A 22010-nucleotide genomic window follows, 5' to 3' on the forward strand; every position below is an offset into this window, starting at 1 on the left:
TGTGGGGCTTGAAGGCAGAGTTCACACCAAATGACTGAAGCCACACGAACGCAAGGAGCAGCCTCCAGTGCTCCTTTCAAACGGCTTCGAACCTGAAAACTCGGTACAACAGTTTAGCTAAGTGGAAGAAACAAAAGGGAATCCAATTCTGATTAGAATAAAAATTTATTTTGGTAAAGAATTATATATATATATATAGTTTTTTTCATTTGCAAAAACAAAATACTCATATAAGTTACCAGCCCAGAGCCTGGATTTCCACTGGATCAAGCACATGAAACAAGAGTCTGTCATTTCTTCTTGCCAGGTTTAGGGGCCTTTTCCAGGCCTTGGATGTGTTTTCGAGGAAGCCGATACTCTTCTACAATCCAAAAGGCAGAAACTCCTCAGTGAGGTTTGCACACGCTCTCTCCTGCCCGCCCCTTCCCCTCCGTCTACAATGACCCTCCTTTGCCTCGATCTCCAAGGTCCCCTGGTGGCACAAGCGGTAAGGAACCCGCCTGCCAGTGTAGGAGACGTAAGAGACGCGGGTTCGATCCCTGGGTTTGAAAGATCCCCTGGAGAAGGAAATGGCAACCCCCTCCAGTACTCTTGCCTGGAGAATTCCATGGACAGAGGAGCCTGTGGGCTACAGTCCGTGGGGCCGCACAGAGTGGACTAAGACTGAAGCGACTCAGCACGCACGCCGAGGGCCCCAGCTGCAGAGCCGCCTCCCAGCCCTCCCGCCCCACTGTTCACGCCCGCCATCGAGCCTCAGTCCAAACCGTTTCCATCACGTGACCTGCCTTTCCACACTCAGCTCACAGTCAACCCCTGCGGGATGGACCACACATCCTCACGCCTCGAGGCTGAAGTCCTTCAGCAACTTTCATGTTGCTAACAACTTTCCGGGTGTGCTTCAGGCATTTGTGATTCTCTCATAAGCGAGAATGCATATGTCTGAGTTCAGCTATGTGTTTGTCTTCTCTTCTGTATTTCACATGGGGACCTTCACTTAAAGGGGTGCAGCTCTAAAAGTTAACTGCTGGGTACTGCCTGAGATCATAAAGTAAGTTTGCTTACTGAGCATTTACTATGTGCCAGACCTTGGGAATGAAAAAGGTAAGGTCTCTGATTCAAGATGCTCATTCTAACAGGGAATTCAGACAGCAGAATCAATCAGCCCTGTTGTAGACACTAATCAGAAATATAAACACAATTGGAAAGTGCTATGTTAGCAGGTTTTTAAATGTCAATTTAAGGAAACAGAACATTTTAAAATGGGACATGTTCTAAGACAGGCTTCCTGTGGCCCCTGAGCTGGGCCGATGAGCCTTAATTAAGGCTGCGAGAGGCCATTCGAGGCTAGGGGACTACACAGAGGGAAGCAGCCAGGGGTGACCGTGGGGGTGCACGCAGGGAACAGCAAGGAGAGCAGCATGGCTGAGGCCTGGCCTGGGAGTCAGGGACCTGCCAGAGAAGGTGGAGGGAAGACGGAGCTGGACTGGGTGGGTCTTGCTTATTGAACTTAAAGAGTTTATTCTGCAAATCAAGGTTGGAAGTCCAACTACAGCACTGAACAGCTGAATTATCTCAGTACAAAGTACTGACCCTGTTTCCTCATCTGCACAACAGAAACGGTTCTTTAGCATCAAGCCTGCAAAAAGCCCAGGAAAGCGCCTAGCAAAGGCTGAGTGCTCAACACGTTTTATAAAAAAGGAAAACCAGAAAGAAAACTTCTCTACTAGGATGGTGGATAAAACATTGAATCTGGGGGCTAAAAGACAAAGGGCAAATACTAGCTCCACCTCTTGCTGGCTGCTAAAGCTATGTATATGGTAAACTCACTAGAGTGACTTTAGTTGGTAGGAAGATCTTTGCCAAGTAAGATTAACATCTCTGCTTCAGGGGGGATGCTCACCGAGCAACAGCCGGCCAAGGTGGTGGATCTGATTGCCCTGGATCTGAACCTGCACGCTGTCCTTGAGCCCCGGGGCAGGAGTGACGGTGGTGCTAGCCTGGCATCGCTGCTGAAGGGTGGCAGCCACTGAGCGCGGGTCCAGGCCATAGGCCTCCAAGTTCCGGACCACGGTCACCTGGGCAAGAGAAAAGACTGACGGTGGGTACAGACCACGTGCCCACCCCCAGAAACCTTCCAGGGCCTCTGCAGCCTCCTCACCCTATGCTCACCATCCCTACAACCATATCTATTCATCCAAATAATTTTTGTTCTTCTAAATTGAAGTTTTCTTTTTACCCCATCCAAGACAAGAATACCTCAGAGATTCTGAGGGTTCGATTCCAGACCCACCATGATAAAGCCAATATTACAATAAAATGAGTCACATGAATTGTTTGGTTTCCCAGTGCATATGAAAGTTACATTCTCATACAAATCAAAACTACAATAATGTACCACCTCACACCAGTCAGAATGGCCATCATTAAATTCTACAAATAATGAATGCTAGAGAGGGTGTGGAGAAAAGGGAATCCTCTTACACTCTCTGTGGGAATATAAATTGGTACAGCCACTATGGAGAACAGTATGAAGGTTTCTCAAAAACTAAAAACCGAACTACCATATAATCCAGTTATTCCACTCCTGGGCATATATCCAGGCAAAACTGTAATTCAAAAAGACAAATGTACCCCTATGCTCATAGCAGTGTTATTTACAACAGCCAAAACATGGAAACAATCTACAACAGATGAACGGATAAAGATGTGGCACATGGAATATTACTCAGCCATAAAAAAGAACAAATCTCAGTAATCCAAGTCTATGCCCTAACCAGTAATGCTGAAGAAGCTTGAACGGTTCTATGGAGACCGACAAGACCTTTCAGAACTAACACCAAAAAAAGATGTCCTTTTCATTATAGGGGACTGGAATGCAAAAGTAGGAAGTCAAGAAACACCTGGAGTAACATGCAAATTTGGAGTTGGAGTACGGAATGAGGCAGGGCAAAGGCTAATAACGGTTTGCCAAGAGAACGCACTGGTCATAGCAAACACCGTCTTCCAACAACACAAGAGAAGACTCTATACATGGACATCACCGGATGGTCAACACCAAAGTCAGACTGATTATATTTTTTGCAGCCAAAGATGGAGAAGCTCTATACAGTCAGCAAAAACAAGACCAGGAGCTGATTGTGATTCACATCATGAATTCCTTATTGCCAAATTCAGACTTAAATTGAAGAAAGTAGGGAAAACCACTAGACCATTCAGGTATGACCTAAATCAAATCCCTTATGATTATACAGTGGAAGTGAGAAATAGATTCAAGGGATTAGATCTGATAGACAGAGTGCCTGATGAACTATGGATGGAAGTTCATGACATTGTACAGGAGACAGGGATCAAGACCATCCCCATGGAAAAGAAATGCAAAAAAGCAAAATGGCTCTCTGAGGAGGCCTTACAAATAGCTGTGAAAAGAAGAGAAGCCAAAAGCAAAGGAGAAAAGGAAAGATATACCCATTTGAATGCAGAGTTCCAAAGAATAGCAAAGAGAGATAAGAAAGCCTTCCTCAGTGATCAGTGCAAAGAAATAGAGGAAAACAATAGAATGGGAAAGACTAGAGATTTCTTCGAGAAAATTATCTCTTAAGATACCAAGGGAACATTTCATGCAAAGATGGGCTCGATAAAGGACAGAAATGGTATGGACCTAACACAAGTAGAAGATATTAACAAGAGGTGGCAAGAATACACAGAAGAACTCTACAAAAAAGATCTTCACGACCCAGATAATCAGGATGGTGTGATCACTCAGCTAGAGCCAAACATCCTGGAATGTGAAGTCAGGTGGGCCTTAGAAAGCATCACTACAAACAAAGCTGGTGGAGGTGATGAAATTCCAGTTGAGCTATTTCAAATCCTGAAAGATGATGCTGTGAAAGTGCTGCACTCAATATGCCAGCAAATTTGGAAAACTCAGCAGTGGCCACAGGACTGGAAAAGGTCAGTTTTCATTCCAATCCCAAAGAAAGGCAATGCCAAAGAATGCTCAAACTACCACACAATTGCACTCATCTCACATGCTAGTAAAGTAATGCTCAAAATTCTCCAAGCCAGGCTTCAGCAATACGTGCACCATGAACTTCCTGATGTTCATGCTGGTTTTAGAAAAGGCAGAGGAACCAGAGATCAAATTGCCAACATCCGCTGGACCATGGAAAAAGCAAGGGAGTTCCAGAAAAACAACTACTTCTGCTTTATTGACTATGCCAAAGCCTCTGACTGTGTGGATCACAATAAACTGTGGAAAATTCTGAAAGAGATGGGAATACCAGTCCACCTGACCTGCCTCTTGAGAAATAATCTGTATGCAGGTCAGGAAGCAACAGTTAGAACTGGACATGGAACAACATACCGGTTCTAAATAGGAAAAGGAGTATGTCAAGGCTGTATATCGTCACCCTGCTTATTTAACTTATATGCAGAGTACATCATGAGAAATGCTGGGCTGGATGAAGCACAAGCTGGAATCAAGATTGCCAGGAGGAATATCAATAACCTCAGATATGCAGATGATACCACCCTTATGGCAGAAAGTAAAGAAGAACTAAAGAGCCTCTTGATGAAAGTGAAACAGGAGAGTGGAAAAGTTGGCTTAAAACTCAACATTCAGAAAACTAAGATCATGTCATCTGGTCCCATCACTTCATGGCAAATAGATGGGGAAACAGTGGAAACAGAGGTGGAGTTTATTTGGGGGGGCTCCAAAATCACTGCAGATGGTGATTGCAGCCATGAAATTAAAAGACACTTACTCCTTGGAAGGAAAGTTATGATTAACTTAGCATATTAAAAAGAAAAGACATTACTTTGCCAACAAAGGTCCGTCTAGTCAAAGCTATGGTTTTTCCAGTAGTCATGTATGGATGTGAGAGTTGGACTATAAAGAAAGCTGAGTGCCAAAGAACTGATGCTTTTGAACTGTGGTGTTGGAGAAGACTCTTGAGAGTCCCTTGGACTGCGAGGAGATCCAACCAGTCCATCCTAAAGGAGATCAGTCCTGGGTGTTCATTGGAAGGACTGATGTTGAAGCTGAAACTCCAATACTTTGGCATGTGATGCAAAGAGCTGACTCATTAGAAAAGACGCTGATGCTGGGAGGGATTGGGGGCAGGAGGAGAAGGGGACGACAGAGGATGAGATGGCTGGATGGCATCGCCGACTCGATGGACATGAGTCTGAGTGAACTCCGGGAGTTGGTGATGGACAGGGAGGCCCTGGAAGGCTGCGGTTCATGGGGTCGCAAAGGGTCGGACACGACTGAGCGACTGAACTGAACTGAAGACACGGAAACAGACTCTCGGACACAGAGAACACACCTGTGGCTGCCGAAGGGGAAGAGGGCGGGTAAGGGAAGGACTGGGAGTCTGGGATTAGCAGATGCAAACTAGTGTATACAAGATGGATAAAGAACAAGTTTCTACTGTATAGTACAGAGAACTATATTCAATATCCTGGGATAAACCATAATGGAAAAGAATATGAAAAAGCCTATATATATATATATACATATATATAAGTGAATCACTTTGTATTCAGCAGAAATTAAAAGCAACGTTGTAAATCAAATGTACTTCAACAAAATATCTTTAAAAAGTTATGCTTTCACTATACTGTTAACTGTACAATAACATTATATGTTAGAAAACAAAGTATATATGTTAATTTAATAATACTTTATTTGTAAAAAGTGCCACCCATCACCTGAGCCTTCAATGAGTTGTAATCTTTTTCACAATAGTAACATCAAAGATCATGGTCACAGATCATCATAACAAATAATAATGAAAAAGTCTGAAATATTGCCGGAATTACGGAAATGTGATACAGGCACAAGAAATGAGCACTGCTGGTGAAATGGCACCAACAGACTTGCTTGACACAAAATTGCCACAAGCAATTTTCAATTTGAAAAAAAAACACTGTCAGCAAAGCATAATAAAAAAGCACAATGAAATAAGGTGTGCCTGTGTATGTTACACATTATATTTAGTGGGACAGATACTCTATCTCATATAGGACATATACTTTTTTTTGTTTGTTTGTTAAGTTGCTAAGCTGTGCCCAACTCTTTGCGACCACATAGGCCGTAGCCTACCAGGCTCCTCTGCCCATGGATTTCTCAGGCAAGAATACTAGAGTGGGTTGTCATTTCCTTCTTGTACATATGCTTTTTCTAAAGTTTTAAAAAAATTTTTTAATAGAGAATTTAAAACATAAATAAAACTAGAAGAGTACAATGAGCCCCATGTACCCATCACCAATTCCAAGAATTTTCAACTCATGACCAACCCTGATTCATCTATATCCCCACCCACCCGCATTCCTATGTTAATTTAAAGCAAATCCTTCTAGAAATCTCATCTACAAATATTTCAGTATGTATCTCTAAGAGATAAGGGCTCTTTTTAACATAAAAACAAAACCATCACTGTATATAATTATACATTCAAGAAATGGTGGCTATTGGTAATTATTAAACTTATCATCACTTGGTTCTCATTTGTTGAACGTTTATATGCCAAGGAGTATTGTAAATATTTCACCTTATATTCCTTCATTTGATCCTCACAGGCCTTATGAGGTAGGTATTATCCCCATTCTTCATATAAGGAAACTCAGGCAAAAATGACATGAAGTATTGTGCTCGAAGTCAAGCAGCAAGGCAAAGCCACACTGGAACCCATTCTGTAATCTCAAAGCCTACGCTCGTAACCACACACTTCTAGAGTCTGTCTTTTGGGATTTCTACCCAATAATCCTATTTCTGTCTTCTCAAAACAAAGTAAACGCAGTCCTTTTCCCAAGGACAGCTTTTCACATATTTGAGGACAGATGTAATTTGTTCTTACGACTATGTTGCCAAGCTAAACACGCTCAGTTCTTCAGCAATTCTTTACCAGTTATTTTCACTGAACAAGGCCCAAGAGCCAACTGAAAGAGAAGGGCTGAAGGCCCATACCAGAGTTCTAAGGAAAAAGTAAATATAAGATCCTGTTTACTTTCAGAACCAGGCTCTAGCAAGTTTCCTAGCACAAAATCCTAGAGGACAGTGAGGGAGGGGGTCAGCTTCACCTGTTTTACACAGAACCCAGCCTAGTCACACAAACACGAGTGTTTCCTAAACAACTTTTGAGGTGTTTGAGGCCAATCTAAAAATCTCCAATCACATTAGAGAGACTAGAACTTATCAGGAAGATTAAACCACCATCTTCAAATGTTGTATCTCTTCAAAATTACCTTTTTGTTGGAAGCTTTCTGTGCTAAGGTGATGTCAATTGGGCAGATCCTGCCTTTCTTCACAATGCGCTCTTGTCCCGGAAAGGTCACTTGATAGGCAGGCTGCAATTTTTCCAAACATCTGAAATGGGAGTTAACGAGTTGGAGGCTGATAAAGCCAGCAGAAGCCATTTCCTCACAGCTCACGCCCAGCGGGCGGCTAGATGGAAGCCGATCTTGCAGGCAGTGGCTCGCCTCTGGCTGCAGGGTGGAATCATGCAAATCAACTAGGGAGCTGCACCCCAGACCAACTGAGTCAGAAACTCTGATCATGAAGATCCATTTTTAAAACCGTGCTACTGTAACTGCTTTACACTGCTGAGTCGGTTTCTGCAGCACAGCAAACTGAATCAGCCATGCGTATACAAGCATCTCCGCTGTTTTGGACCTACTTCCCATTTAGGCCACCGCAGAGCACCAAGTGGAGTTCTCTGTGCTACAAGAAGGCTCTGAAGGAAGATAACTGTTAAGCTCCCCAACATGCAGCTGCAGTGGAGACCCACCAACTCAGGGAAGGGGACATCTGAGATGAGCCCCTGGAAACTGTCCACAGGTCTGGCCTTCTGAAAATCTGCCCAGCGGCCTTGTGGCAGATTTCTGTCTCAAGACTCTACCTTACCCAGCCGGATAAAGCACAGCTTCGCATTGCTGACAGGTTCCAATCATGTACCTTTTCTAGACGCCTTTACCAAAAGGAATTTCTACCTTTTGTCTAACCAGATTTTCTTTTGCTAGCATATATATTGGGAGAGGCAAACTTTTTCTATAAAAAGCCAGATGGTAAATATTTTAGGCTTTAAGAGCCATATGGTCTCTGTTGAAATTACTCCACGTTGCCATTTAGCAAGAACACAGAGTAGATATTATGTAAACAAATGGGTGTGGCTGTGCACCAATAAGACCTTATTCACAAAAACAGGTAGCAGGCCAGATGTGGCCCACAGGCAATAGCTTGCTAACTCCTGATATAAATTATTTTCGGTTTTGGTTCCATGGAAAAGAAAAGGTATAAGAATCCTTCCTTTGAAAAGACTGACTTTAAGACAATCCCCATCCCCCACTCCCACTTTCTTTTTGTTTCTCTTTTTGAAGTTCTTACTTTCAATTAATGTTCTTTTCCTCTCTCTTTCTCTTCTATATTGTGTTGGCCCAAATCGTCCCAAAGACCCTCCACATCAGAATTACCCATGCCCATGTTTATGCAGACTGACATCGTGTGAACTACGGAACGGAAGGGACGATGACAGCGACGATGCTGACGCCCGACGCGCTGCACGTCAAGGGGAAGGGATGGCGATGCTGGAGAGGGGCTGCCAATCGCACTACCTGCCCAGGAGACTGTCCCACGGGAGCTTCGTGACTGTGTGCTGCTCATCCTTCTCTAGGATGCAGTCACAGAGGATGGGGTCCAATTTCACGAGACTAAAGGGAAACAAGAAGCAATGAGTAGCCCCAGGATTCGTGTCTTATGTGTTGTTCACAGTCAATCAGGATTATTGGAACCAATTAGGGGTTCACAGTCCAGGACGCAACGTATTCTCTGGATGGGAGGTACACAGGCTTTCCTAGAATAAAGGAGAAGTAGGCAGTGGATGGGAAAGTGGTATGGGGAAAAAAATGCAAACACTGGGATCCCTGGCTCAATTATGTTATTAACTAACCATGATGAAGCCAGTAGTTCCCAACTTTTGGATCACGAGGGTGTCTTTTGTAATTAACAACAAAAAAATTAATGGCACACTCATTTAGTGGTTTACCTTCTGTATCCACCTACTAGGAAAATAGAGAACACCATAAAGCTAAGATGGCTTTGGTAAAATTTTTTGAAGTTTGCATTTTGTTCCTCACAATAGCACCTGCATTTGACAATCAACGGTAGATACACATGTTCAGGTCAGTCTTGTTGTTTAGTCACTAAGTCATACCCAACTCTTTTGCAACCCTATGGACTGCAGGCTGCCAGAAGTCTCTGTCTGTGGGATTTCCCAGGCAAGAATACTGGAGTGGGTTGCCATTCCCTCCTCCAGGGGATCTTCCCGACCCAGGGATTGAACCTGGGTGTCCTGCACCAGCTGGTGGATTCTTCACCACTGAATCACCAGGGAAACCCCAAGATACATATGAGATGATGCTTCTTCAGGCTGCAGTCAGTGTGGATGGTATATATGGATCTGACTACCCTAGCCACAACTCTCACTGTCCACGGCCTGTGGTTTAGAAACCACCGGCCTTGATTATTTCTAGAAGGCTGAGATCCCTTGTACCCCGCCCTCCCAGCCACCCCCCACATCTGCTGAAGGTGAGTGTGGAAAGACACAGGGCAAGCCCTCCTCCTCATCCACTCACTTTTTGTTGTCTGCATCCACCAGGTCATTTTTCTTGGCGTAGTTGATGACGACTGTTCGGACCTCACTGCCCTCCAGGACACTCCCTTTCCTGGGTGAGAAGCGACCAGGAGGTTACTCACGCTGTGCTGGGGGACAAACCGCAAACAGCAAGACTCACTCCCTGCTCAGCAGGGCGCTGTCCTCGGCTTCTCGAGCTCTGCGTTCTTCCCTTCGCCTGCCTGAGGCCCGCAGGGCCGTGTGAAGACTCGTCACAGGTAGAAAAGGGAGAGACCTACTCTCTCGCTCACTGAGTCCGGAGACCCTGCCCAGGGGAAGGAGGCTTGAAGCTGGGTCTGGGGGGAGGGGGAGGAGAGGGCAGAGCAGGTTTTGCCAGTCACAGAAGAGCACTACTCAGGCTGAGAGGGTTATAGGCCAGAACACCAAGCAGGCAAGAGAAGGGCTGCTCTCTGAAAACTCACTTGTGGCCAGACTCCTGGAAGAGCAGGGTCATGCTGGATGGGACACAGTAGAGGGGTTTTATATCTGGAGGGTGATAGGGCTGTTCCCTGCTACCCTCCTGGATTGTCTGGGAGGTCGGGGAGGGCTCGGGTATGACGAAAGATGTGATCCTGAAACCCAGCAGAAGGAAAGAAAAAACACATTTTATACTAGTGTCTCCGAGCTCCGCAGTCCTGGCCCAGGTGCCCCGGGGCCAGCTGAGCTGCGGTGAGCAGGCCCCCGGCACTCACCTCGGGTGCTTCCAGTCCACGGCCACAATGCTCTCCACCCCTTTGCTCAGCTCCTGCACCTGTATAATCTGCTCCTGCTGCATGTGCTGCAGGAACTTAGAGAGCTAAGGGAGAGAGCGCCAGCGGTAGGGGGCCTCATCGACTCCGCACACGCGCTGAGCGCCTACAATGTGCCGGACGCCGATCCAGGCAGGGCCTGGGGGGGACGTGGGACAGTCCCTGTCCTCGTCCTGAGGGCTGGGGACTAACGGGTGAAGCCCTTCGGAACTCAGACTGGGTATAAAGGGCTGGGAGGGAGAGAGGGGAGTGGGTGCCCACCCAACTGCCTCAGCCCCGGGACAGCTTTCTTACCCCACTATACCTGGAATCAAAAAGCTTAACTCTAGCATCAGCCCTCAGACAAGGCTTCCCCACGTCAACCAGCTCACGCCACGAGTGCCCTACACAGCTCCCTGTGCGGGCATGCGGAGAAGGGACCCACTTACCTTTTTGTAGCTTGACTTCTTTATGTCCAGTTGTCGTCCTTCAGGGCTGATGGCAGATGGAAAAGGCAAGTTAAGCTAACAAAGCAGTAGGGTGAGACCTGCCTGACGCTGAGAGGAGGCCGTTTCCTCAGCCTTCCTCCAGGATGCTCGGGAAGAGGCCACTGTTCCAGAACTTTCTACTTGGTGGCAGCATCAGAAAGAGGTAAAGACTTCAGACACTCTAGACCCTTGCTGTCCAACACACCTTCCTGTGAACAATGAATGTTCTCTGCTATCAACGTGGTGGCCACAGGCCACATATGGATATTAAGCACTTGAAATGTGACTAATGTGACTGAGGAAATATATTTTAAATTTCATTTAATTTTAATTTAAATAGCCACATATGGCTCATGGGTACTGTATTAGGTACAATTTTAGATTCCTCTCAAACTAGACGATCTTTTATGTCCTCAGAAGTTTCACCTCCAGGTGATTCTTTCTAACACCAAGCTCACTGTGGCAGCCAGGCTGGAGCAGGATTTGGCAAACTACATCCTGCAGACAAAACCCGGCAACACCCGTTCATCTACCATCTACGGCTGCGTCAAGGCCACAGTGGCAGACGTACACAGCTGTAGGAGAGACTGTAGGGCCTAAAATAATTACTGACTCTTTATCGAAAAAGCTTGGAGCCTCTACCCCGCAGCTATTAGTTCTGGGGGAGAAGTCCCTAATGAAAACTCCTTAGAAAGTACATCTTCTCTGAATATGTGATAAGCAATAGCAGTTTGGATTCACGGGGATCCTTTCTAGAACCCATCCCAGGTTAAGTACCTCTATCCTAGAGAATATTCCAGGATCCCTTTTCCCAGTTACTTGCAACCCAGCAAGGTCAGGACAAATTACCAAGTATCCTGCCACCCATTCCAGACCTCACGTTTGTATAGAATGCCTTAAAGAAGCTCACATGAAGAGGAAGAGAATCACCTTAAAATAATTAAAAAAAAAAAAAAAAAGAGCAAAATTCTCAAAAAGAAAGAAGGTCAGACTTAGGGTGAAAATCAATAAGCAAATCTCCTGACATGGTAATATTCACTGGTTGCTTATAAAATGTCAGGCTATTTGATCTTGATGGCAACCTTACAAGTGTTGGGAATGAGGGCGCTAAGAAGCCTGGTTACAGGTTCAAATCCACCCTGCTCCAACACCCTGGGGAGCTGGCTTGCGAGCCCAGCTTCAAAGTCCAGAAGTAATCCACACATAACAATACTCCCTCTGCTGGTGGCTTGCATTTGGGGCTGCGGTGGGAGGTTCACACCGCCTCTTCCTTCTGATACAAGCTCACCCAGCCCACCTTCAGAAAAGCATGAGGGGATTGGACCTTCAGACAAACAGGCTGGTGCCCCAGGACACTTCCTGGATGGGACATAATGCCCAATTTGCGAGAGAGCCCAGCTTCACCAGAGCAGAGGCAGGGCTCAGAGCACCTTGGGAATTTTAGTCTCATTTCCTCAGCATCCTTTCACGGGCTCACATTTAAGCTTTTAAAACTCAGTATCTGCCATATGAACCCTCCACATCCCGCTTTCCACATCATGCTCCTCAGACAACTCCCCCGTCGGCCTTGTCCCATCCGACCACCGAGGAAGAGGAGAGGGCCCCCCCTGGCCCCCCGCCCCCAAGACCCTCCGTACCAGCAGGAGAACATGTGGCTGCCCAGGAGAGTGCTGGTGAGCAACGGGAGGTCAGCCTTTCTGATGTAGCACTTCAAAGCATGCAAGAAGCATCTCTGCAGCAGTTCGTCCATTTGCTCTGCAAGGAGAACAGGAGAACCTCATCCTTCCGGAGGGATGCAGAGGCCTGCGCGATGACATTCCCCCTCACCCCCGGGTTCTGAGGGAGCCTGCTGCCTGGCGCCAAAGCACCCAGACTCTCCAGAACACGGAGCCTCCGCAGAGGGCTGACCCCAGAGGAGGCAGCAGGTCTCAGGGTCCCACCCGGCCAGATGCAACGCTTCTCTGACAGAGAAGTCAGAGCTGGAGAAACTCTGGCCGGCTGTGCAGCTGGGCCCACGGGGACCCAGAGAAACATGATTCATGTGGGAAAGACTCCGAGGTGAGACAGCAAAGCACTGGGCACCTCCCTGACCAAAGCCAAGGCCGTCTCCCTCCCCCCACGAGGCCTGGTCAGAAGCAGCGCAGCGCACGTCAGCCTCCTGTGCCGGGAAAGCGGACCTTCCACCCCCAGAGCTGTACCCTGAAGGGTCTTGCTGTCCGTGGGGTCCGCGTGCAGGCCCCCAGGGCTGGGGTCTTCCGTGGTTTCTGACGGGGACTTCTCCTCACACCTCCGCTGGACCTCCTCCTCCAGGGTCAGCTGCCTCACGTCGCCCTGCAGGGCAGTGTCGGCTTTGACACATCCCTTCCCTTCACTGAGATCCGGGGGATCCAGAGCCAGTGGGGCAATGGACGGTGGACTGGATTTGTCTCCAGATCGCCTGCAAAAACCTCATGTCAGAAACACTGAGCGGCGGCCACCACACTCTCCAACCCTGGTCAGGGGGCCAGCAGGGGTCCAGGGAGAATGAGAGTCACAGGCAGGGGTGTCCGGGAGCAGCCAGAGAGCCTGGACGTGCATCTCAACTCTGTTTTCAATTCTGGGCCCAGAGAAGTCCCATGCCTCAGTTTCCTCATCTCTGAAATGGGGAGAGGAATTCTTGCATCCTCCTTATCCCAAAGGAATACTAATAATATTAACAGGAATTCAGGGACAGAGAAAAATTAAAGACAATATATTTACATAGAAGCCCCCCTCCTCCAAAAGTATTCCCTTCATATGAATTAAAAATAAAACCACTTTGAATTAAATAACAAAATTAAGATTGCAAATGCATCTGTAGTACCAGTGGTGAAATACAAACCCAAGGCTGAGAGTAGAGAACAAAGTACAAATAACTGAATTGCTCAAGACTGCAAAACAGCTGCTTCTGTGTTAAACCAGAAGGTAATCCAAAACAGATAAATGACAAGGACCTGTTGGATAGCACAGTAACTATATTCAATATCTTATAATAAACTTTAATGGAAAAGAATTTGAAAAAGAAGATGTATGTACATATCTATATCTGGAATCGCTAGATATACTAGTGATCACTAAAATCACTTTGCTGTACACCTGAAACTAACACACTGGAGATCAACTATACCTCAATTAAAAAAAAAAAAGCAACCTAACCTGCAGAGTAGAGATTACAATGGTTCTATGCCATTAAGCCTTCTGAAGACAGGATGGTACACCCAAAAAGCTTTACCTTAACTAAGATTATGCAAGTCAAACTAAGTTTACTAACAACTGCAGCAAGGCTTTTAATGAGGCTGACAGTGAGGCCAGAGGGCATGTTCAGGCGATTCTGATCATGTAAATACTGAGAGTATTTTCAAAAAGTGGGAGGATGGGAGATGAGGCAGCTGCTGACAAAACGATTCAGACAACAAGACTTTAATTTCTCACACTGACAGAAAACAGGGAACTGGGAGCTCATGAGTAAGCAGCCTGCAAACATCTGCTGAGACCCAGACGGATGAGGCTGTACCTCCAGCAAAGCAGGGTCTGGCTGATACTTGTAAAATGAATAACTCGAAGACTGACTATAAATGTCACAGGTAAATCTATACCAACAGGCCACAACACTTGGCCAAAGGACTGGGTACGCTGCTTTTGAGAAGAGCCCTATTTACTATTTTGGTTGAAAGACAAGAAAATAACCAGAAAATAAGCTCTGATACAGTTCCAGAGAGCAAGGGTAACAGTGAGAAAGGGCAACTTCCATAATGAGGAGATCCAAAATGTAAAATTTAAACAACATAACAGTAACCAGATTATCACCCGGGAGCCTGGGGAGCTACTCTGCTTTGATTTGGATTCTGATGTGAGAACTTCTGAGCCCTCGTCATGGGGCCAGAAGATGCCTGAATGTACGCGGCAGAGAAGGCCAGATGGACCAGTGCTATAAAGCTAAAGACATCGCTGCGCTGAGAGAAAAGACAGTCCTGAAGGCCTTCTTCGAGGCCTAGGATTCTACAATTTACCTAGAAAACAATTACAGTTCTCTGTAATTTCCTCTCTAAAAAGGAAAAAAAAAGTCTTTTATTCACGTTGAGCAGGGAAATTAATGTCTGCCCAGCAACTGAGGATACAACAGGGACCAAAACCCTCACTTCTGAACCCAGGCCCTGGGCTCTCTGCACCCACCCAGCTTCCCCGTAAAACAGAAGAAAGACTGAGCCCACCACAAGTGGTCCTGGTAGCTGTGGAGCACACAGAAGCCCCTTCCCTTCAGACCCGAGGCCAGCATCTCAGCTGTCGACATGGCGGCGACTCCGACGGCAACGGGGGCTCTGAGGAGGAGACAAGGGTCAGGAAAGGCTTCCAGGAGGGCACCCGCCAGACCGGCTTTCTCACGTGCTCAAAGCACCACGGCTGCAAACCTGAAGCACCCACTTATACCACAGAACGAAAACTCAGTGCAGTCTCAATCCTCTTCAAATTACCTATAAACATGACTTTCAAAGAGCTGGACACGACTAAGCTACTAATACATACACACACACACACGACTTTCAAAAATCCCTTGACCAAATATCTCTCCTGGGTAAATAACTCATCTACTGATATTATCACTGTTTTATCCCTATTACAAATCAAACCCAGACAGGACTCAGAAGGATATTTAAAAGTTCTCTTTCTTTAATTTCAAAAATATAAATTATTCGTGCAGGTTCAATCCCTGGTCAGGGAAATAAGATCCCACGTGCCATGCAGGAAGGCCAAAAAAAAAAAAAAAGGGAGAGCCTTCCTATTTGCAAGTTGAGAAGGGAGGTCTTTCCCACGCCATAAAGTAGGCTGATGAGTGCCACCGGGAAGAGAGAAGACAGATGTGTGGAACCAACTAGAAGTTCCTTCTGAGTTAGCTCTTATAACAGGGCTTGCTCTGTGTAGCCATCTAAGAACTGAACGTGTGCATAATATCCAAAAAAAGAAGACCACACATTTACAATAACTACAGAAAACTTCCAAAGCCCAAATGGCAAATCTCTGTCATCCCAGTGTAACTCAAGCATTGCTCACACACTGCCCATAAGGATTGGTGTCTAGCTGTCCAACAGTAGGGGAATACACAAGCCCAGCAAGGTTGCCTGGACCCAGGGGAGAAGATTCAAGGGCTGAATTCCCAACACCTGAACTGCAAAAAAAAATCTGCTAATCTGGTGGCTCCACTCACTGTGCCCATGGGTCAGTTCCTGCCACAGAATCTTTGAATTTGGCTTCTTTCCCAGTTCCTAAAAGAAGGGTCTTTGTCTTCCACCTTTGGAAGGGTCAATGGCTCAAAATCTTCAGTCTCAAGTATGGCCTGATCATCTGCCATAAACCACCCAGGCTTCATTCCCACATACATTCTAAACGTCAAACTAAGCAGGCCAAATACACATTTCCATCGTTTTCTCCTATCTGGGATAGAATACTGGGCGTGGGGTGGGGGAAACAATAATATCACCATTCTTTTCAACAGCTAGGTTTTGCTACATGTAAACAGGATGGAAACCTTTCTAGGCACTTGGTGCCAAAGGGTCAAGGAAAATAGAGACTATGAGCAGCAAAAATAAGATCTTTAAATACTGACACCCCCACCCCCCACCCTCAAGGCCTACAATCTTTCTCCCTCAAAAAGGCAATGAGTAAAATAATGAGATGTCACTTTTCGTTCAGGATGACACAAATGAATATAACCCATCATATCCAGTGTCGGGGAGCATGTACGGAAACAGGCTCCATGTACCCTTTAGGTGGAGTGAAAACCAGCAGGGTTTTTGTAGGGCAACAGAAGACGTGCACGATCGTCACGTGCACGATCTGCTTTAGGGAAACACTGGCACCGGTGTCCCCAGAAGCGTTGGGAAGCTCTTGTTTGTGACAAAGCAGAGGCAACCACACTGTCCACAGGGAGACGACCTTCTCCATACCTCACAGCGGGTAAAATGGTTCAGCTTATCTGTGCTTGCCGACATGGACAATGTGCACACGATCTGAACTGAAAAAATACTAGGGATAGAGTTTGTTTGTTTGTATTTTTAAACATACACAACCCACATCAGACATTTTATATGCACGTGTATATATGCACTGAAGAAGGCTGGCAAGGCTGTGCATCAGAATGATAATGGTTACTTCTAGAGAAAAGAATTATGGGGTGAGTGGGTTTTGATTTTTCATAACTGTTCATATGATTATTTCCTAATTTATTTTAAATAAATTTTAATAAAATTGTACATAAATTGTATTTATTTAGTGCACTGATGGCCAAACAACCCTATAAATAGGTTAAAAAAAATCATTGAATTGTACAGTTGAAATAGGTGAATTTTACAATATATAAACTCTATCTCCCTCAATTAATCTATTAAAAATAATTAAAAGATGATGATGATGTGGATGTCAGACTAAAACAGTCCTGAAGTCATGGAAGTCAGGAAAGCAAGAAAACATCACAGGAGACTAAGAAGGCGTGACAACTACATGCCAGGCGGCCCCCTGGCTGGATCCTTGAGCAAAAGAATCTCTAAATACATATACACAGTGGGAAAAGCAGGAAAATATGAATAAACTCTGTAATAGTGTCCACAGCACTGAACCAATGTTAATTCCTTAGTTTTTATAACTGTACTGTGGTTATATAAGATGTTATCAAGACAAGAGGCTGGGTAAGAAGTATATCAGGACTCTGTATTATCTTTGCAACTTGTCTGTAAATCTAAAAAAAATTTTTTTAATGAGAAAAAAGAATAAATTTTATAAAGAAGGCAGCAGCAGGAACAAATATACTTGGCCCAGATGTGTGCACACTCCACAGGCTCACTGCCATTTCCACTCTCGGGATTTTTCAGGACGAATTTGTTTTCTCCTTTAATCCTTTCTCCACATGCTGTGAAGCTGTCATTCCCACCCCTCCCAAGTTTTCCCTAAGTTTGCCCCCCAGAGGCACAGCTGACCCGCACAGTACCTGTTCCCCACCAACGCAACGGCACAGAGGTCACCCTTCTGTACCTGAGGCAGGCCAGCAGGGGGCACCACCAGTCCTGGCAGCATCAAATCTGCGGCAAACAAAAGCGTCACAGCTAATTCCACAGATTACTTCATCGTTCATTCATTCAGTCCACAAACGTTCATTAACTATCAACTACATTATTCATAATGAAAATAGAAAGCAGCAGCTTGAGTACCAGACCACCCTTTGGGAGGCTAGCGGTCAAACTGAAGGACCAAGCTGAGGGTCTAGTTGCCGTGATCTATCCGAGTCTGGTTTCCCCAAGTCATCTTATTAACCTAAAGGATAGCCAATGGCGGCTCACAAGGCACTTCATGTCACTCATCTTATTTAAGGCTTACAGCAGGATCTCTGAGGCCCAGGGAGTCTGTGGAAGCAGCCAAGTGAGAGATGCAACAGACATGGGGGGAAACTCCATTCTTCATATGAATGCACGAAATGGGTACGCTTATTAAAGTAGTTGGTTTTTTTGAAGTAGGTTTTAGACAGTATCCAGAATATAAGAAAATACTCTTACCTGCTCCCCCAACCAATTTTTCGAGCACCAGAGGCCATGTTGTAAACGTTGGTAGAAGATCGGGATAAGACCACAAGGTATACACTGTCCAAAGAGAGGGTCAGAAAACACTTACTGCCAAGAGTCAATCCTCTGGGAATGGGCAAAGCCAAACACTAGGCCATGTTCATCAAAATACAGAAAAGACACTCAACTCAAAGCTAGAGAGCGGGTTGTGGGGGGATGTCCAAACAGCTGCTTTCTTTTTTAAAATTAGGTTACCCCAAGTTTGTGAAGCAGTTTATATGTCACATGCTATTTATTTTAGAATCTTTGCTTCCTTTAGCCCTAGAGATCCGATTCTTTACATATTGAGTTCTTTGCTGTAGTTTCTCTCAATCTGTGATCTTGAGAAGTTATCATTTTTACTGGTAGGAAGACACACATGAAGTGAACTGCAACTTTAAGAGATTAACTGCTGAAGTTGGATATTTACATGTAAGGCTAAAACTAGTGATTAGGTGAACATCTGCTTTTGCCTGTCCAGTATCCCTTTCCCCTACTCTGGGAATCAAGTGCCCCTTTTCCTGTGAGAAACATTCCATACAGCTTACATGGGGCTGACTCCCTTCTTAAAGAGGCTGCAGCCTCGAAGAAGGCAGAGACTTAAGAAACTGGATGTCACTTGAGCCTTGAAGGCACCTATTGCTTCACCCGGACTGCAGGAGCAGAAGAAAAGGGCCACAGTGGATTCTGATCCACTGTCCCAGTGTAGGGACAGAGACCCAACAGGGATTTCATTTACAACCTCAGAAGCAAGTAATCCAGAACCAGAAAACCAGCCTATAAGACATTTTGAAATTTTTCACATTTATTATTTTTATTCCCTCTGTTTCCATAGCCATTAGCAGGGGCTTGTATGTGTACATACATACAAAAAGGGCGTGTATGTGTACAACAGCAAAGTAGGGTAAGGTAGGGGTGGCCTGGGATAAGAAACTGCACTGCATTGCTAAAGCCAAGCTGGGAGGAAGAAAAGCCCCAAAGGACAAAGTAGATGTCACCAGGAAAGGAAAAAAGAAAAAGACACTGACTCTGTGAGACCCGTGAGGAAAGCAAGCAACAAAATCCTGAGAGCCACAGACAGCATAAGAAAGAATTCTGGTGAGACGTCTCAACCAAAGTCCATCACTAAGACAGCTGGGTATGGAGTTTAATTCACCTTCTTTCCCATCATAGTATCTCTTCAGTATCTTAAGAAAAGTGCACTAGTGGCAGTTTTAAGAAACATTTTTTACATGCCCTGAAACTTCAGGGGCTTCCCTGGTAGTTCAGCTGGTAAAGAATCCGCCTACAATGCAGGAGACCCTGGTTTGATTCATGGGTTGGAAAGATCACCTGGAGAAAGCATAGGCTACCCACTCCAGTATTCCTGGGCTTCCTTGGTGGCTCAGTTGGTAACAGAATCTGCCTGCAATGCAGGAAATCTGGGTTTGATCCCTGGGTTCAGAAGATCCCCTAGAGAAGGGAACGGCTACCCACTCCAGTATTCTGGCCTGGAGAATTCCATGGACTAAACAGTCCATGGGGTCACAAAGATCTGACATGACTAAGCGACTTTCATTTCACTGAAACTCCACCCTTTTCAAGTCCTCTGCTCCATTCCTAGTCAACCCTCTAGAAACAAGTGTTTCTTCACGTTAGCATTTCCCTCGGCAACAACCCTTGCTTTGTGTTAGCCCTTTTCCCCCCTCCCTTCTATAGCAGTTTCTGGTTTTGTATGATTCAATTCTAGGGACGCAAAACAAACAAAAATTCTTAGGGAGATTTTGCATTCATTTGTTTTAAGGAAGACAGGTTAATGGAAGAAACAAGGAGAAACAAATATTAGGCAGAGACCACAGTAAGGGCATCTCCATGCCACTGCCATACCTGTTGGATACAGATTTTTCTCCAGTTCAAACAGGATGGGGTTACCACCACTCACGTACACAGTCACTGCATCTCCTCTGTGAGCATACAGCTTTACAATGTTGAGCTCTTCCTTTCCAGGCACTAACTCAGAGACCTGATCGGTTCCAAGAGTGGGGAAAACAGCTGCCACATCAGCCCGAAGCTTTCTCCTGCAGAGGGCACACATATCTGGTATGAAGGCTGCCTGCATAGATTTTAATAAATATTGAGGACTCAGAAAGACTTACTATAAAGTCATGAGGACCAAGAAGTCTGGTTGATGATGCCCTATTCTCACACACTCTTCCAAAACATCCCATTATCTTTCTCATCCAGTGTCTCATCTATTTTCACATGTTCCTGAGGCATGTCTTTGCACTTCACAAAGAAAGAAAGAAAAAACTGAGACCTGGTGAGCAGTCCAAGTTAGCCTGCCACTGGAAACTCAGTCCTGCCTTCCTGACTCCACGCATAGCTCTTGGATTTGCCCCTTTCTCATATATGGCTGGCATATCTAACAGCTTATGATCAAACGGATACACCAGGGCATCAAGAATGACAACTAGAAAACAGTGGTTCTAAAATCCCCAAGGTGATATCTGCGTTTGCAACACTGTCTGAACAGATACAGTTACCACCTATGGCTCATCCACTTCCACCTCACCTTCCATGTGTCTCTCCCGCCAGATATGAGAAGTGACTAGACACTTCTCATATACTTGTAGTTCTCTGTACCCCGTCCAATCTCTCCCAAGGGACTCAAAGCTCCAAGTAGGGGAGGGATCCCGTATTCCTTCATTTCTGCAACATCCACGACACTTTGAACAGACTGCAGTCAATACGCGCTGACTGAATTACGTTTCTTTGAAACTCACTAGAATATCCCAAAAAAGACAGCCTGGGAGATAACTCGGGCCTCCTCTCCCATTCTCACCCTCAAAATATGTCTAACTCACCCTTGCCCCGCTCTGGGGTCCCTTCTCCGGCTGTGCCCCTCGGCCTCCACCCCAGGTCGGCTGACCGAACACAGAAAGGCTGCAAGCCGGCCAAGCTCGAGAGACGCTGGGGTGCCCTCGTGGGCAGGCACGGGCCCCTCTTCCCCCTCACCTGTCCGACCCCTTGATGGCCGTGTTGGACTTGACACGAAAGGCCTTGGCAAACATGTCCGCTGGAGTGGCCTGGGGAAGAGAGGGAGACCACAGACGCCGCGAACTGTCAGGAAAGCGGACGCACGTCGGCTGCCAGACCCGCGGCCCTGGGGGCAGCCATGCTGAGTCCCGGCTGGGAAAGCGGCCCGGCTGGAAACCAGGCCCGCTCAGCTTCGCGGCCGCCTCTAGCGGCAAGGCCGGGAACTGAAGCCCGGTAGGCGGGACTGTGATTCCTGCGCAGAGCGGTGCGCCCCGCCCCTTCATCCTGGCCGCCTGGTTCTGCGCCTGCGCGAGCGGCAGGCGCGCGTCCCTCTGTAGTAACGCTTCGGCCCTGGTTCTGCGCCTGCGCGAGCGCCAGGCGCGGGTCCAGCTTGCAGTAACCCTTCGGGACCAAGAGATTCGGTTCATTTCCACTCCGTTAGCGCCGTGGTGTGTCAGGCCCTCTGCCAGCTCTCATCCCGTTCAATTTAGTTTAGCTGCACAA

The 22010-nt window shown here is 46.1% G+C and overlaps 1 protein-coding gene across 3 annotated transcripts; it reads right to left on the reverse strand.

Annotated features, from left to right (window-relative positions):
* Positions 1-146: 146 nt before the first annotated feature.
* Positions 147-21779, reverse strand: EIF2D (eukaryotic translation initiation factor 2D). Of its 3 annotated transcripts, XM_055581782.1 has the most exons (15): positions 21486-21764; positions 20358-20548; positions 18447-18530; positions 17885-17975; positions 15117-15224; positions 13086-13324; positions 12525-12642; positions 10849-10894; positions 10364-10467; positions 10094-10243; positions 9634-9723; positions 8614-8709; positions 7249-7369; positions 1901-2075; positions 147-361 (listed from the first exon to the last, which is right to left on the reverse strand). In XM_055581782.1, the coding sequence occupies exons 1-15, from the start codon at positions 21539-21541 to the stop codon at positions 291-293; spliced, it is 1740 nt and encodes a 579-aa protein (XP_055437757.1). In that variant the 5' UTR covers positions 21542-21764; the 3' UTR covers positions 147-290. The 3 variants fall into 3 exon arrangements, with proteins under 3 accessions (XP_055437757.1, XP_055437758.1, XP_055437759.1); XM_055581783.1 differs by lacking the exon at positions 1901-2075 and having other exon boundaries at positions 21486-21779; XM_055581784.1 differs by lacking the exon at positions 10094-10243 and having other exon boundaries at positions 21486-21766.
* Between the last annotated feature and the right edge of the window lie 231 nt (positions 21780-22010).

This window comes from Bubalus kerabau, chromosome 5, assembly GCF_029407905.1.
Source record: "Bubalus kerabau isolate K-KA32 ecotype Philippines breed swamp buffalo chromosome 5, PCC_UOA_SB_1v2, whole genome shotgun sequence".
Lineage (NCBI taxonomy): Eukaryota > Metazoa > Chordata > Mammalia > Artiodactyla > Bovidae > Bubalus > Bubalus kerabau.

Coding starts and splice junctions, on each gene's coding strand:
- EIF2D (XM_055581782.1), bottom strand. CDS start 21,541: ATGTTTGCCAAGGCCTTTCGTGTCAAGTCCAACACGGCCATCAAGGGG. Junction 10,244..10,363: donor GTGGACTGGAAGCACCCGAG/GTGAGTGCCGGG, acceptor GCTGGGTTTCAG/GATCACATCTTTCGTCATAC. Junction 362..1,900: donor CCTTGGCCGGCTGTTGCTCG/GTGAGCATCCCC, acceptor TTTGGATTGTAG/AAGAGTATCGGCTTCCTCGA.